The 17532-nt window shown below is 33.9% G+C and overlaps 3 protein-coding genes across 4 annotated transcripts; 1 reads left to right on the plus strand and 2 right to left on the minus strand.

Moving 5' to 3' along the window:
* Positions 1-411: 411 nt before the first annotated feature.
* On the minus strand, positions 412-3365 carry Metrn (meteorin). The gene is made up of 3 exons (XM_033341856.2): positions 2399-3365; positions 878-1529; positions 412-779 (listed from the first exon to the last, which is right to left on the minus strand). The coding sequence occupies exons 1-3, from the start codon at positions 2530-2532 to the stop codon at positions 564-566; spliced, it is 1002 nt and encodes a 333-aa protein (XP_033197747.1). The 5' UTR covers positions 2533-3365; the 3' UTR covers positions 412-563.
* A 667-nt stretch (positions 3366-4032) lies between these two features.
* LOC117160827 (uncharacterized) lies at positions 4033-5280 on the minus strand. Its single transcript, XM_076623364.1, has 4 exons — positions 4863-5280; positions 4556-4752; positions 4319-4483; positions 4033-4216 (listed from the first exon to the last, which is right to left on the minus strand). The coding sequence occupies exons 1-4, from the start codon at positions 4965-4967 to the stop codon at positions 4156-4158; spliced, it is 528 nt and encodes a 175-aa protein (XP_076479479.1). The 5' UTR covers positions 4968-5280; the 3' UTR covers positions 4033-4155.
* A 4795-nt stretch (positions 5281-10075) lies between these two features.
* Positions 10076-16825, plus strand: tkv (serine/threonine receptor kinase thickveins). Of its 2 annotated transcripts, none has more exons than XM_033341849.2 (4): positions 10076-10233; positions 13990-14989; positions 15175-15490; positions 15595-16825. In XM_033341849.2, exons 1-4 carry the CDS (start codon positions 10143-10145, stop codon positions 15721-15723), a joined length of 1536 nt encoding a protein of 511 aa, XP_033197740.1. In that variant the 5' UTR covers positions 10076-10142; the 3' UTR covers positions 15724-16825. The 2 variants fall into 2 exon arrangements, with proteins under 2 accessions (XP_033197740.1, XP_033197742.1); XM_033341851.2 differs by lacking the exon at positions 10076-10233 and adding an exon at positions 10257-11000.
* Positions 16826-17532: the final 707 nt, after the last annotated feature.

Here is a 17532-nt window from a genome sequence, read left to right on the forward strand (position 1 = left end):
TAGAGTAATTGTTTATTATTTATAAACATTACTATAATATAGGATTGTAAATTGATCACTTCACAGTCAGAGTTGCGAAATATGAAATAAACTGAACGCGCATATTTATTAGTTTCGAACATAGCATAATAATTGTAAATTATTTCTACACTACGACTGATTTTTCGTGTGTGTACATATCACAATGTGACTGTTAAATTAACGTTTCAATGTGTAATGCAAGTGAACTCATATAGATTGAAATTTTAATCTTGTATAAATATATGAAACAAATAAGAATTAGAAGTGTATTCATAATCGTTTAAATTTCTAAATTGACGATTGGCGATTGATTAGATTAAAATTCTAAACACACATTCAAATAATTGCTACCGCTGGGTTAAAATTCGGGATGCATAATCATAACAGAGATAGATGGAAATTGTTAGTTATATTGCTAAAAAGTCATGTATTTCTCACGATAAAATTTCCACAAAACAATATCACAGTTTAGAGATCGATATTCATACAACGCAGAATAGGAAAATAAATTATTTACAGGCGATTTTTGGAACATGGGTGTGCTAACTTTGAAGAACACACGGTGCAGTTTCCAATTCGCGGACTGTCTTTGCCCAAGTTTCTATTCTCGGTGCACAGACCAGAACAAGATCACCGAGTCTTCGTTTAGCCATTATCACAAATTCTCCTTGGCCATGACGTGCATCACAGGCAGTTGGCACCCTTACACGAACATTTTTACGGTCATGGGAATCGGTAGGATCTGCATCGTTGTTACTCTGTTTCGAAATGCATCAAAATGAACGTTAATTTACAAACATGTCTATGTATACAATTGTGAACAGATATAGCAAAAGAGACAAGGAAAAGCTGTTACCTCATTCTCTTCGATCCGACGTAAAATTTTTGTTACTCTAAGGACGAGTTCGGCAGCTTCTAAATTTGGTCGTCTCTGGACAGCACTTACGGTACCCCTGGCTATGAAATCGCTTTGACAATATGCCTTAGCTAGTTCATCCATAGTACACGGTCTACAGTCTTCCTCCTCATCATTAAATCGTTGCGATACTCCTTGTCGAATGTCGACATACCGTACTTCTAAATCGTATTGTAATCTCGCATTGTGAAGTTCACCCAACGTAAATTCTTCCGCTTCTATGTAAAGTGCTGCGGGTTGTTTTTTCGCATGAAAACATCTATGTGAAGCTATATCTTTGCCGTCCCTCGGCGAGTATATTGACCGAAGTTTGCCATGAGTTTCCAGATATACTCGTACTGGACCTGAAATCTTGGTACAAGTACGGAAACCGGATAACTGAAATGGGTCATCGTTGTTATTCCAATAGCTGTCGTTCTTCTTATTGACGTTGCCCTTTCCGTGATTCATTCCGTAATTAGCTTTCGATACGAATCCAGCTAAAACGGGGGGCGAGAGAACAACTCGTAAAGCTCCTCGTGGATACCGCCAAAGTACCGTTCCTCTGGAACATCGCAGATATACTGGTCGAACACCTCGGCCTCCACCTCCGCTGCAACGTAATCAGGCAGAGAAAGAAATTATTTACGTCCTGATTAAATATACATTACTTATTTCTATCTTCTTATATGTATATGATTACAATCATATTATATTTTGGTATATTATACATATTCCAGAGATGAAAGATACTCAGACAATTTCTCTGTATCTTTATATCATCTTGATTCTTTCTTTTTTAAGTCTCCAGTTGAAATGGAATTATAACAGCAGAAACGGTTCTTTCGTTTTTTAGGATGATAATGGTTATTATCGACAACTGCACTTGGCCACGTAATCATTCTTCTTTTTTAGCTTATTGTACATTTCTTTCTACTTGCGCATATATACGTACATACGTGCATACGTAGATATACATAAATACATGCACGCAGGCCACTCATTCTCCCTTATAAAGGAGAAAGAGATGATAAATCGAATGCTCTAGTCCAGTCCATGCGATCTTTCTTAGGTTTGCTTGTGTTTGTTCGTTGGACGAGGAAAACCGGTTTCACCGTAAGTCGGGCGACTGGTTTCGCGCTTAATAAAAGTTTATATATATGTATATGTACATATATATACATATATGTTTATTAGATACATACATGGTTTCGTTACCCGTTATCAAGAGGAATTTAAAAAGATATACACGTATGCATAAGCACCTAAATGTAAACGTGGGGATAAAATTGATGAAATTTTTGCGTAACAGATTCAATTGGAGGGAAAATGAGAATTGCGCGGGTTTCGGAGTAAATCATTGGAAAGAAATGTGGATAGAAAGACAAGCTTACAAATATTTCATAATATTTCAAACTGAATATGTACATTTTTTATGGACCGATCGAAATCGAGAATATAACAAGAATAAAGAATACTAACCTTCCAATCCAATCACATTGGTCGGCAGCCTGAAGGGCAACATGTTCATAGGAAGGGGCCGATGACACGATGCTAATGAGTAGCAGTAAAGATAGTAAAAGCACCGAACAGGCCATAAATGTGAGCGGTCTCATTTTTCGTGATTCCGTATCGTTTCGACTAAATTTCAATTAGAATTTGCATTTCTGCAAAAGGAAATCTTCCCAATCCGATGTTTCTTAAATTCCAGATTCGATTTAACTCGCAGTAGTAACAGTGGTAGTATACGTTTTCAACATCGTTGGTTATGATTTTTTACAATTTTACAGGGAAAATATTCATGTATATATGTACGTTTTCCTTACACATATGTATGTATACTAGTATAAAGAAAATCGGTACTGTGTTAGCAAAAAGATTGTACACGAATGCGTGTACAGGTATTCGACAGTAAAGTTCTTCTTTCTTCGAAATATTGATATTTCACTCTCCTAATATAATTTCGTCGCTGTTACAGGAAAGCACGATACTTGATTTCAGATTAACCATCGTTGTTAGAAATGCGAATGGCATAACGATGTAGTAATAGTCTAGCGTTAAAGAATTCAAAGACAAAATAAATCACGAATGTCCTTAGATTGCGCTCACTGGTGTAAACTACTTGCTCTGGTTTCTACACTGCGTATTCTTCGTCGAACGATCGTGTAATGGTGTACGCACGAGGAACACGACGGAGGAAATTCGAAGGATCATGCTTGTTACCATTGAATGCGTTGAAAGTAGAAAGGTTTGATCACAAGGCGATGTTATAGTACGAAGTTAAACCACACGCAAATCTCGATCGGTTTGATCAGCTACGCGTGCCACACCGTTTACACAACTTGTGCACAACTATTTCGAACTATATCGTTTGGTTGCGCGCTCGCTTGCTCGCATGCACGCACGCTCACTCACTTTCTCTCTAGCCTGACGTTCTTTACCATGCTCGTTAGAGTCCACTTCGACTCGAGTCGACTCGTTTTACCTCGACTCGCTTCGTCTGTTGACTCTCACCCTTCTCTCCTCTCTTTGGTTGGTTCTTCGAGTGGCTTTGTCATGTTTCTGTTCTCGTCTCGTCTCGTTTTCGTTTCCTTTCGTTTCTATACTTTTTCGACGTGATACAAGAACATATCGTTGATCGTATTTATTACCAAAAGAAATTCATTTTTTTCTACGCATATAAATAAAATTTGCATCGTAATAATACAGTAGCTCACAAAAATATTTGAACATTTACTGTAGAAAACTTTTATGATATGACTATTACTATGTTTACATTGGATATTGAAATCAACGTGAAAATACATATAGAAATTGCAAGACATTTACTACAAACATCTTAAACATATAAAGATGATTCCGCTGAATATCGAGGTTTATTAATATAATGAATATTTGATTGTTTAAACATCTTTGTGACCTTTAAGAAACGTATATTTGTGCTAAATATTTTGTAGTTTGTATACACATTTTTAATTTCTTTCAAATTTTATCAGTATATAATCATGAGATCGAGTCTCAATACATTGCTAATGAAATTTCAAAATGTTTTGTATAACACACATAATATATATAAAAAATTTCTATTAATTAATATATCATAAAAATTTTCCATGATAAGTGTTCGAATATTTTCGTGAACCACTGTATATATTTAATAATGAATAGACATAAAATATATACGCCTTGTGATAAAGTATACAATATGCAAAGGAATTATAAGTTATTCTGCTTCACGCCTATGTACGTCGACTGGTTTCGGTCGCCATATGCAACAATTCATTTTTCATGCTGTTCGATCTGGAAAAGAATACGAACATTCCCATTCTTTTTTGATTTATAAATATTCAAGCGCAATTTGTAAATCCATCTTAGATAAGGCAACGAAAGGTTATCTCTTACGCTTCCGTACAAAAAGTTTGCCGATCTACATATCCTCGGACAAGCTGATCTGGACATGGATCGTAAGAACGCACGCCCATCGTTTTCATAGCAGTTTTAAAACCATCCAAAGGTAAAAATTCAGAATCATGGAAAAGAATATTTTCGAATATCGCATTAAGATGCCTGAATAAATGGAATAAGAATTAAATATGCACACATACATTTTCAAACGTGACAGTGGCCACAGTAACATACTTTTCTGTCCAAAGTAATCGTGGCTCTTTGAGCCCCGATCTAAATAATATAAAATCATCGAGCAATTCATACAAGTATTGGATAGGATCTGCTGGTTGATGAATGATCACATGAGAGAGCAGAAAATGGAATATATTGAAAATATTTCTTTCATTCAAGTAATCTTGTTCCTTACATATCGTATGCGTCACGTTACTCTATAAAGTTGATTTGCGATTTAAGGAATTGAACAAGTATAATAACCTGGCTAGAAATGTGGTGTATCATATGATATATGTAGCAGAACAATGTAGACGAATTTACTTACTTCTTTGATAGACTGACATCGTCCAGATGCTTGCAAAGGGAAAACGTGTGACAATTTTTTATTTTGTTTAACATCGTATTGAGAGCATTTTATATCTTCACTCATGTTTCTGTCACTAAAAAATTTCAGTTATTACTAAAAAATAAATGTCAGATACGTAACTAGATTTCATACGACCGTATAGTATATGTTATCAAAATTTTATTACGACGATTAAAACATGTGAAATCTGACATGAAGAATTCGATATTTTCTTTTGAGAGAATGTGTGTGAGTGTGGGTTACCTAACCGTCCCAATCAATTGTTTATTCTCTCAAATGAGAATTTGTAAAATTGACGTACAAATATTATGTATAAGGAAATGAAATTCTTTCTTTTATTTGTAATTATAAGATCTGTGATGAGTTGATGACTCATTAGATGTATCCTGTTCTACTATACATCATATTCTTAATTTCACGGAGATTATTTTAATTCTAATCACTATTAATTTCGTAATGTTATTCTATGATATGTCGGTAATGTAACATGTGACATTAAAATGATAAGGAGATATGTGTGCTAAAAACATAGACGAAATCATCGTTACCGCCTGACAAGAAATTTACCCTGTGTCAATATAACAGGTTTCTGTAAAAGAACGAACGATTGGAAATGCAGATGAAGTAGCTTGTCATAGTAAAATGATAGGTGAAGTAAATTTCAATTAATTGTAATGGAATAACTTTAAATTGACTAAGCAACTCCTTTAATTTAATACAATTAATACAGAAATATTTCTATTATCTAGTAACTTCTTCTGCATTATGATTATAACAGTAAAATGCGGAGAAAGTACGAGAGCAAAAGATCTGAATAATTTTGTAAAATATATAGGAACTGACACAAGCTTGAGAAACGTTATAGGAGTAAACATAAAAATAAATACTAGTATTACGGATAAAATTTATTGAGCAGTCTAATAGTCTAAAAACTTCTTACATCTTAGTATCTTCTTAGTATCTTCTTACATCTTCTAGTGTAAAATTATTGTTCTGTTATTATTTTCACGATTGTGTGAATTTAAAGATTAATTTTGTAATTTCTTTCTTTTTCTCCCGTTTCTCTCTCTCACTCTCTGCCTTTTCCTTTTTCTTCCATCTTAGATTTCGTTAAAATCTATGTGTGATACATTCGATTTCGATTGAATGGAGAGGAATGTAGAACGGTAGAATGATGGAATTCGTTCGGCGTTACATTCGATCAGGGTAGGGCTAGAAAACGTACTGAGAACGTGTGCGGTCGAGAATAATTTGACAGGAGTAAATGTTCAGAGGAAAAAAGAGAAATGAGCAAGTTGATGATGCTGCGTAATTCCTATAATTTCCACAGGGCTTTGTTTTGACAAAATAACAAGTGGGGGTGAGTGTCGGTTTTCACACCCGTGGCTCGGCGGGACCTCTTTCGGGAATGTAAAAAAAGGGCAGAACACGAAACCGGTTCCGATGGATCTTTGTTATAGGTGCCTGCCCTCGCGCCTCACCTTCATCCATCGCATCTCTGAATAAGGACTAACTAAGTGTATCAGGACCGTAACTAGTATACAACATACCCTTCTCTTATCGCTGTGAGCTCTGGAATCAAATAAGTTCGCAATAGTTATGTTCTACTTTCTATTTCGAATACTGTATCTTCTCTCACAATTTCTTGACTAAGTAACATACAATAACTCGCGAATTCATAGAAATCGTTTATAAATATAAATGTGTATGAAACATTTAAAAATATCATTATAATGGTAAAATAGTAAATTTTCGTAATGGTAAAATTTCAAATAAATCTGAAAATGAAGTTTTAAAATGTTTTATGTAATACACACGATATGTACATAAAATTCTTCCGTGGAAAATGTTCAAATAGCAAGCAGCTACGTATGACCTTCTTGTGGAAATTCGTAACAAAAATTTTATTAAAATACGATTTATACAAGAGACAGATCAAACATTATTCGCGTGAACTCTGTTGAAAGCAAATTGAACATTAACATTATGACAAGTAGCTAGTTCCAAGCGTAACTTTCATCAGTGACCAGCTATTTCCGTAAAAAATTAATAAAATATTGTTTGATAGGCTGCGAAAAATTTTCCTACATTTACATATAAGAAACTTTCACAAAATTTAATAACAGTAATTAGGCACTGATAGTTAATATACATACAACACCGTCATGGTGTCACCAATGGTCACCAATCAAGTACGACATTTGATGGCAAGTTACTGTTCCGATGGCGTTATAATTTCACGTGGAACATGCCTACGAGAAAGAGACGAAAAAGAGAGAGGAGACAGAAATTAATCGACAAGTTTTAAAACATACTTTGCTAAAGAGTATTTTTGAGAAAATAAAACGCGCACACACGCGTGCGAGACGGAAAAAAATAAAGGTAGTAAGTAGTGAAATAACAAAGAAAGAGAAAAAGAGAGCTTGTTTGCCTTTCGAATTCTGTTGTCAAGTTGTCGTCGGCAAGCTTACTTTGATCGAGCACTAGATGCCCCGGTACACACCTGACTTTTAGCGATAACACTTTGCTCTAAAGATATCGTTATCCCTAATGGGCACACGAGACTCGTTCGAAGAACGGAAAGCTGTTATCGGGGCAGGTAGTTCGATTTAACGCGTTTAATTGAACAAATTCATTCTCAAGAGGGTAAATCCTCAAGTGATTATAATCTCAAAGTTAGTATTCAGATCAGATCTTTTTATATCGAACATAAATCAAACATCGTTAAATAACATCATTTAGCAAAGTTTATCGTCGATCGAATCATGATGTATTCTTTCCAATTGGTTGATATTTATCATTACGCTGTGTTTGTTATCTATTAAAAATTACAACGAATACTCCACTTTGTTAAGTTTCGAACAGATAAATAAAAATCCACTTATTACTATGAAGAGAACAACTATCGGTAATATAGTGTAAGTACTATGTATTACTTAAGTCCATATGTGTGTATATGAAGAGAGATGCGTTGTCGGGTCGAAAGATTCAACGAGTCGGTAAATTAATAAATTGATGAATGAAGTGGATACTTTCTGGCTCGGTATAGTCAGTATTTCACGATATATGATATTACGATGTCTATGCAGCCTTTTTATCTTATCCCTATATGTAGTTCTTCTTGAGTAAGCACATTTATGGTGCTTTGATCAAACGTCCTCGGTTCGTTGCGCTCGCACGCGATAATATTGCTCGTAACGTGTACCTCTTATTACACGTACAATATCCTCATATTACTACGTTCACGTTTCTCTATCGTCTCTACGCATATGTATATCACCACGATGTTATTAATCTTATCTTCGAATCCATTTGCTTTCGTAGTCGTTACTCTTATTGTTTCGTTCGTTTACGATTTTTACATTCACTCTTTCCTCGCTGGGTTACATCTCGATGAAACATAAAAGATTATCAGACTTTAAACTATTTTGTAATTTTTTATTTTTCCCTGATTGGTATTTGAGAATCATTAACATCGAGGTGAATGAAAAAACGAATGAATAAAATAGTATCGGTCGATAATTTTTGTCATTTACTTGTGTTTGAACAGTAATATTTGATAAATATCATTGAGCAAAGAAAATGGTTATGACAATGAACATAGTCTTTCGAAATTCCACAACTTTTAAAAAGTTATTTTTCTCAAATTCAAATATCATTCTCAATGAAAACGTATTACCCATTCACTTGTTAGTTAACTCGATATCCATCCTGAAGAAATAAAAATAATATACGTATGCGATGTTAAAGATTAAAGGTTGAAAGCTCAGCGTGATGCGCACCCCCATGGTGCGTTCCATTTTGTCCAATCGGCTCGATTATCAAAACGGCGCCGCATAAGTGCGAATGCACCACTTTCAAAACTGTCGGCAAAATATGTATCGCCCTTCTCTCTGATTCCTCTCATTTCGCACGCGTTTTATCATTTTGTCTCGTATATCGATGCAGATATATCGATACGTACATATGTCAGGATGTACACGACGTAAAGGAATCGGGTTTTCGGAATAAAAAATTTCTTTGTGGACTATATGTATATATTGTATACATATCACTATAAAATATCGAAATAAAAAAATATAAAAAATATCAAATATTATCGAAAGAAAAAGAAGCGAATGAGAAACTTAGAGTGTCTTAGAATAAAGTTTAACTAATCGTAATTTTATGTTCTGCTGTGGAGCTACATAATATATAGTTGTATAAAATCTCTGTATTCTGGTACGGTTAGTCTGTTAGTCGACAATAAATATGTATGCGGATGGAATGAAAAGATTCAATAAAGCTGAGTTCCAGCTTTGTCTAGGTCCATGCGTCAGTCGCGAGAACCTTCGCACCTTTTTAAAAAACCATTCTCTCTTGTATTTCCTTATGAGCTTTCTGACTTAGTTCCCTGAAGCATCGGTACTAGGAACATGTAGTCAACGAAGAGGAAAAGAAGAGAGAATAAGAAACATCTCAGAAACCGCATTCGTCGCGGCACGATGGCGCCCTATGGGCGCCGTCGCACACTCCCTACTATATAGCTACGATGACAAACCAGGTACGTAGCTTCAAATGTGAAATCTTTACAGATAAGATGCAAAGGATCTACAATGGCGTTTTAGCGATTTCAAGAATTTAATCGCGTATAAAATGTTAAACAAATTAAGTATGTAATCCACGTGTGAATAATGCAGTACAAAAACAAATAAGCTGAGAAACTAAGGAACTAAACGAAACATCTTGTTCGAAAAATCTCTCTCGGATAAAATTTTAATTTCATTTCAAATGATCATTTTAAATGGACAATTTGATGAATTAGATAATGATTTAAACACGAATATATATCACGAAAACTGAGAATACTGCAAAGATGTATCTGTGCGTAAATGCGATTAAAAAAATAAAAAGTTGACTATATTGAAATTTATAGAAATTTTTATGGACCAATTTTGCTTGAAATTTCATATTTATTTGAAATACCGTTCGATTAGAAAAAATTCGAAATAGTTTGTCCGGGTACCACGAATTAAAGATACACTGCTGATACGTGAATATATCTTTATTTCTCTCTTTTAGATAATCTCAAGCAGTTGTCTTTGTTTAACAGCCGAAGTGCTACAAAACCAGCTCTCCAATAAGCTGTCAGTTCTTTCCGTAGAAGAACGGAAAGAGCCGAACCTGATCAGCCTGCGCTCTGCGGCCGACGCGTCTCGCCCTACGTCACAGTGAAGTATGTGCTCTCGAATGTAGAAAATGGCTGCGCTCTTCGCCACCCCAGGTCGGCGTGGATGTAAATACGGCCTGTGGATCAGCTTAGGAGTGTTTATCGCGAAATTTGTTTGTGGTGAGTATATTCGTGATCTGTTTTACAATTGTACGTACGAGATGTATTTTATGTAAAGTGGTAAGTGCAACAGTGTACAATGTACCAAAGAATCGATCGGATGCGGATTCTCGATGTGAGAACGATTAATGTATGCTGTTAACCATTGTTCGCCTTTTGCTACACGAATGAACGTTCTGCCGTTCCTGTTTCTATCTTTCTCTCTCTCTCTCTCTCCCCTCCCTCCCTCCCTCCCTCTATGCTATTCTGCTCCCCATCGCCGCTATTTCTCTTTCTCTCTCAATCTTACTCGCTCTCATTTTGATTAATGATGCTGCAGCACTACTTTTTCCTTCAACATATTGACAACAAACACATGCCTGGTTTTTTAATGTTTTGCGAAAGCGAAAGATCAAAATACGATAAGATTTTAGTGCAATCTTCTTTTTTAACGCAATTTAGAGAATTTCCTTAAGCCTTAAGCGATAATGGTACGGAATAGCGGATTTGACGGTGTTTCCGCAACACTTATTACGATTCCTTTCGGACATCTATATGTGTATCAGTTTTATCGGTACTATTTACAAACTTCAATTTTTCGTAAACAAACGTGAGTTTCGATGTTCGTGAGTGCGCAGACTGTGATTCACTACGCGACGAGTGTATTTTTGCAAAAGGAATTCTTATACCAAAGTAGCGCACGTTCTTTCTTACCCTTGACTCGGAGATGAGAGAAGGAGAAGAAGAAAAGCGAGCGACGAGCAAGAAAGAGGAGGTTCGGCGTTAAGGTTAGGTACTGAAATACCAACAACAGTGTTTCGTTGCTGTTATACACTCTAAAGTTCCCCTCGACTGTGCCTCGACCTTTTCCTACTTTTCTTTCCTTTTTTTCACGTGACTCGCGCCATATTCGAGTGGTCTCATTGGTTTCACGTGTGACTATCCTGTATTTCTGTCTAGTTGTTTGTTTGTCCCCGTAGCTTCAGTTCAGATTAATTTTAGGCGTCGCCGAAATTGCTTTCTCGAGAGAACGACTAACTTCTTAATCTCCAAATTCATTGCTTTCCTCGAACGGATTTTGACAGGTTGGATGTAGGCTAGTGTTGCGTTGTTGCGTTATATTCAGGTTTCACGATCCACACCACTATCTCTAAACACTGTTCAAATTCCATTCCTTTTCCTTACTCTTTACTCATCTCATGCAGTACCATCGTGCTCGTATCAACAATGTCAGATTTGGTAATTATAGTTTAGTAACTTCTCCCAATTTTCACTATTTCATGCCAATTCCTTTTTTACTTAAAATTATCATCATGAAGCGAACAGATTTATCAGAGGAACTTGAGAAATTAATGTACCTTTTATTATTTTATAAAAAAATATCATATTTAGAATTTTCAATTTAATTTATTTAATGTTCAAAATTTAATAAAAAAGATAGGTTAGATTAGGTTAAGTTAGTAAGTAGAGTAAATTAAAAGAACATTATAATTAAAAAATTTTGCCTTGTTTCGTAAAAGGGGACTGAAATTAAATAATCAGAATTAGGAAAAATCACTGAACTGCGCAATTACTTTAGATTTTCGTATCATTGTGTCTACGGAAAAACTATTGTAATATGTATTATATGTACATATATAATATCGTTACTTAAAGATGTAGAACAGTTCGCATCTCGTTAAACGCGATATTCATCGCGCGGCAGATACACTGCGCCATCATGATGTCTGAACTCTGCACATATCAATTGAAACCGTATTATTACATATCATATACATTTTCCTAATTAGCAACGAGAATATGTATTTGTAATTAAGACATGTAAAAAGTTTTATATACATATGTTATACATCGTTTGTTAATACGCTCTTCTATAGAAGATATAAAAACCGACAAAACCTTGTCGCTTGATACATATATATATTTAATAGGATATCATGTTAGTTAATATGTAGCTTAAGATCTAATCTGGGTTTGCACTTTTACTTGCGCCCTTCAATTTTCGTTTTGTACTCTTCAATGCTATAAATGCTACCGGCTTGTGTTAAGGTTGCTGTCAAGCAATTTCTAATACGCTTTAACTCTTTGATCTTCGGTAAATGTTAGTCGCACCAAAATAAAATGGCGTAATTCTAGCGAAGAGACCTGAATACCGGTTAAATTGTTGATACTTGATTGGAGTTGAAGATTACAGGGAAATCTTAATATCTGTTTTACATCAATATTATTTTTTGTCACGCGCAGAAGCTAAGATCGTATATGGTTAAAATGCATCGTATTGTTAATAGTAGTTTTCTCGCTACTCTATATGTACTAATTATTTCGCGAAAGCCGCACAAAAGAATATCTATGCATGGAAACTTATCGAAACTTATTCGTTTGAGCACCTAGGAAGCTATCCGATTCAATTCAACTTAATTTAATTCAACTTCTCGTTCTCCTTTTCTGGATTATATCGAATCTCTCATTGAACAATTCCTATCTTCGAAAAATACATATCAGTTATTGACCATTATGAGACTTTTCTTTGACATTTGCGAAATAAATGAAGGATAAGGAGGTAAAAACAAGGAATTTCCTTTTTTTTGTGATTTACCATTTTATAACACATTTTTGTGATAACTAAGACTCTGGAACTATTAAATCATAATGATTATAATCATTATCATTCTTTTTTGTGATGTCTAAGCAAGATATAAACTTCATTTTGCGAACAATACAGTTAAATTCATTAGATGTTATTTCTTTTCTAGTGGTCTAAAATATTAAAACTTAATTTTCCTAATAAAGCTATTTTGTGACGTTTCTTGTTTTTCTCCTTACTCTTCAAATAAGGATAAAAGAAACACGTGACCGAAACCGCACTAAACATGTCTTACCTCTCTTGGAAATTGTCGGACAATCGTGCATCAGTGATTTCCTTGTACGGTGCGATCGGCACACACGGCATTATTATGCCGCAGGCTAAAAAACTGGTCGGTTATGAACACATGCTCTCAGCAAAATACAATTTAAATTTGAATTATGGATTATTAACAACACATTTCAAACCTGAGAAATTATCCAATTCTTTTTATTTTTTTTCTCCTTTTTTATTTTTTGAAATTATTATCACGAAGGAAAAGCTTACATTTAACAAAAATATTAACGCTCGTTATCTTCAACATATACCGTTACCGCATAATTAACTTAAAATGTTACAGTATTTTGCAATTATCTAGTTTACGTATAATTCGTTATTTTTAAAAAAATAAATAAGAATTCCGACAGAAGCGGGAAAGGGGAAGAACCAAAGGGATGGAACAAGAACAGCACACATTCAGAAGATTAATCCTTCATCTAAATATTTGAAGATATAAATAGAGCGGTCACCGTAAAATAGACAAAAGAGTAATTCTGCGACAGCAGATAAGCGATTTACCCGATCCTTCTCATTCTTTTCGACTCTCCTTCTATTTCTTGTACATATAATTCCTTTTTGTCGGAACTCATGGTCATTTAGATCATACAGACATCATTTGTTATTATTTCAAACGTTAATAATGAAATAACGATTCTTAGTGACCATTTTTGTTAATTTCGTTCATTTTTACTATAATATTTATACGTAGAATAATTAAAGAATTGAAGTAAAGATTTCAAATAAAAAAGAAAAATACATTCTCGTCAATTTTGCATGTTACGATCATAGTTCTAAAAGCTACAATAGATTATTCTAGCATTCCACGTAAATTTACATTATTTACTATTCCAATTCCACAATTGTGTTAATTTCAGCATTAGGAATTACATGTTATTGTGAAGGGCACTGTCCAGATGATCGAGAAAATGGAACTTGCGAGGGAAGACCTGGTGGTCATTGTTTCAGTGCAGTAGAAGAAGTTTGGGATGCAGAATCAGGAGAATATGTGCCTGAATGGTCATTTGGCTGTCTACCACCAGATGAACAAGGTTTCATGCAATGTAAAGGATACCTTGTGCCACACTTACAAGGGAAAAGCATAATATGCTGTAACAAGAGTGCACTATGTAACAAAGATTTATATCCTGATTATAAACCCCGAACTACCACAGTACCTAATCCAATGGTCATAGCATCGGGTGCGCCACTTATAATATTGACCAGCATTTTGTTTGTATGCTTAATGGTAATATCAATAGCTATGGTGATCATATATCACAGATACAGAAGAAAAGAAAGGGGCCCTTGCCTAGTGCCTTCTCAGGGAACGCTTAAAGACTTTATCGATCAGAGTAGTGGCTCTGGATCAGGATTACCTCTTTTAGTACAACGAACTATTGCCAAGCAACTAGCCCTGTCTCAGTGTGTTGGGAAGGGACGCTATGGTGAAGTATGGCTTGCGAGATGGAGAGGAGAAAAAGTGGCAGTGAAAGTATTTTTTACATTGGAAGAAGCATCTTGGTTTCGGGAAACTGAAATTTATCAAACAGTGTTAATGAGACATGATAATATTTTGGGTTTTATTGCTGCTGATATCAAAGGCACAGGATCCTGGACACAAATGTTATTAATTACAGATTATCATGAAAGAGGCTCATTATATGACTATCTCCAAACTACTGTTCTAGATCACCCTAGCCTTTTAGCAATATGTCTTTCAATTGCTTCTGGAATTGCTCATCTTCATACAGAAATCTTTGGTACACGTGGAAAGCCTGCTATAGCTCATAGAGATATCAAAAGTAGAAACATTTTAGTGAAAAAGAATGGTGAATGTGCAATTGCTGACTTTGGTTTGGCAGTAAGATATATAAGGTAAATAATAAATATTGTAATCTGGAAGTGTATTATCGTTATCATGATGATTGCGCAAAACATGCGTGTGCATGTTTGTAGATATCCATATGTATGTATGAAAGAATGAAATAATCATTGTAAGACTTGATTTAGTATTTGCACTATATACACAAAGTTATAGGAGTGTAATGTTTTATTTATAGTGAAAGTGGAGAAATTGATATTGCACCTAATACACGAGTGGGTACTCGTCGATATATGGCTCCAGAAGTTTTGGATGAAACCTTAAACACATCTTCCTTTGATGCTTTCAAAATGGCAGATATGTATTCTGTTGGTCTTGTGCTTTGGGAAGCTTGCAGAAGATGCATTACAGGTAGCAAAAGCTCTATGGTGGAACCATATGCTTTGCCATACCATGATGTTGTTCCAAGTGATCCAGACTTCGAAGATATGCGACTAGCAGTTTGCGTAAAACGATTACGTCCAATAATACCAGCGCGGTGGGAAAATGATTCAGTAAGAATAGAATTAATCATATTTTTACAATTATGTAAAGATGTTATTAAACATCTTAGTAAAACGTTTTTTATATTAAAAAATGTTTTTGCCTTTTGTTACAGATTCTGTTTGCGCTAAGTAAGCTGGTAGTCGAATGTTGGCACGCAAATCCAGCCGTTCGTTTAACAGCGCTACGTGTGAAAAAGACAATATCAAAACTACATATTGATAATGCTATTAAAATCGTATAGCGTTCGACGATATTCGTCGGATGTGTTCTATCTTATCGCTAGTAGCTGAAAAATAATTTCTTCCCTTGTAAATAACCCGGTGTACATAGATTTATTGACAGACTGCAAGCCTGAAGACTGAATATTAAGATTTAAAAATACATGAAAATGTATGAATGTGCGAATTTGTATGATCAAATGAATGATCAATTGTGAGTTAAGAAGAAAGAAATTATGAATGAACGTTGTATATGTGTATATCTTTTGTTTTTATGTGAAAGGCGGCAAAACATGATACTATTCATGTTTTAACGCGCCTCACTGTGTTGAAATTTATTGAATATGTATTCAACAATGCCTACTACTTAGAAAGAATAATTTTTTTTCCAGCCAAAAAAACAAGCGCGCATGAACGTTATAAACAGAAACATTTCAAATATATTTAATAGCAAAAATCTATAGAGAAGTGAAAACACCGTTTTGATGATAGCATTTAAATTTATCGTATCTATTCAATGTTACGAATTTATACGTATTAAAATCCCACCATTAACAGAATCGTGGTAATCTATAATATTCATATGCCTTTGATACGATTGTCATTGAAAAGTGCAATACTACAATGAGTGTACAATTTTATTCAGAAAATGAGATATCTTGCAAGATACATGAAATTTTAAGTCGTTTATAGATATAAAGACGATCTTTATATTAAGAACGTATGAAGTACGTAGCGATTGTAAAATATAAATATTTGAAATATTCTTATATGTCAGAATACCTCTGAATACGAGGTAAATTTTAAATATTCAGTTTCCATACATTTTTTTACTACGCTTATTATTGACTTCTAAGATAGGAAAATTATTTTTTATTAATATGGTTTTCCGTTGTGTTGATTTTGACGTTAAATACTGTGTCTCTTTATATGATATTGTATTACCTACATTGTAGTATATAATTTATATTTTTAAGTTAACAAATGTCATATTATTTCGTTTAATTCGTCGATTGTTAAATTTCAAAGCTACGTTTTGGCAATGGAATTTTATTCGTCAAAGTATTTTGTAAGATTTAACATTATTTTGATAAAAATATAAATATATCGATTTGTTCTACAAAATTGTTTAGTGGATCGGTAAAATTTACAAGAATTAGAAATTATAAAAATTTTCATCGACAATTCTTAAAAAATTGTCTTTTTAATATTATGTATCCAAATTTTAACTAATTACAGATTGTCGTCGCATACAACAAATTACGTGCTCGAAGTCAATCTTTGGTGAGTTCGTAAATTTTCTATGAAAATGGATTGTATCTATGTTAAAGTTATAGCTAATAGTAGGTTGATTGCAAATAATTAAAGTTATATTTTTCACAAGTATTAAATTTAATACTATTTTTTTCCGTACATGTGCAACATTTTTAATATGATTACATAGGATGTTGCAAGTGAGTATTTATATAATTAAATAACGGTTATGCGCTACAAGGGAATTTTCTTTTCTATAAGTTTTGCTGTAAATATACGAAACAAAAAAATATTGGTCATCAAAATAGAAACAATTTTATAGATAGAAAATCAATACCTACACATTTAGTGTGGTATGATTATATTATGAAGTTATACAGAATTAAATATTGTTACTAGTACGATGGAATAAAAATAATAGAAACCATTTTAACTATCAAATTAACTTTTAGAAGTTTTTAAACACAGGCAAAATAAGAAAAATCGGCATTGTTATAAATAAATTACGGATTTTAAGCATTTATAAGAAATTTAAAAGCGCAAAAATTCCACAGAATGCATATAATATGAAAAAGTAA

The sequence above is a fragment of the Bombus vancouverensis genome, chromosome 12, assembly GCF_051014615.1.
Source record: "Bombus vancouverensis nearcticus chromosome 12, iyBomVanc1_principal, whole genome shotgun sequence".
Lineage (NCBI taxonomy): Eukaryota > Metazoa > Arthropoda > Insecta > Hymenoptera > Apidae > Bombus > Bombus vancouverensis.

Bases quoted from the DNA above. Each gene is read 5' to 3' on its own strand.
- Metrn (XM_033341856.2), bottom strand. From the start codon at position 2,532: ATGAGACCGCTCACATTTATGGCCTGTTCGGTGCTTTTACTATCTTTA. The intron at 1,530-2,398 runs GTTAGTATTCTT...ATTACGTTGCAG, and splicing joins CAATGTGATTGGATTGGAAG to CGGAGGTGGAGGCCGAGGTG. The intron at 780-877 runs GTAACAGCTTTT...ATTTCGAAACAG, and splicing joins GTCGGATCGAAGAGAATGAG to AGTAACAACGATGCAGATCC.
- LOC117160827 (XM_076623364.1), bottom strand. From the start codon at position 4,967: ATGAGTGAAGATATAAAATGCTCTCAATACGATGTTAAACAAAATAAA. The intron at 4,484-4,555 runs GTATGTTACTGT...CCATTTATTCAG, and splicing joins CGATTACTTTGGACAGAAAA to GCATCTTAATGCGATATTCG. The intron at 4,217-4,318 runs GTAAGAGATAAC...ATTCTTTTCCAG, and splicing joins CAAACTTTTTGTACGGAAGC to ATCGAACAGCATGAAAAATG.
- tkv (XM_033341849.2), top strand. From the start codon at position 10,143: ATGGCTGCGCTCTTCGCCACCCCAGGTCGGCGTGGATGTAAATACGGC. The intron at 10,234-13,989 runs GTGAGTATATTC...TGTTAATTTCAG, and splicing joins TATCGCGAAATTTGTTTGTG to CATTAGGAATTACATGTTAT. The intron at 15,491-15,594 runs GTAAGAATAGAA...CTTTTGTTACAG, and splicing joins CGCGGTGGGAAAATGATTCA to ATTCTGTTTGCGCTAAGTAA.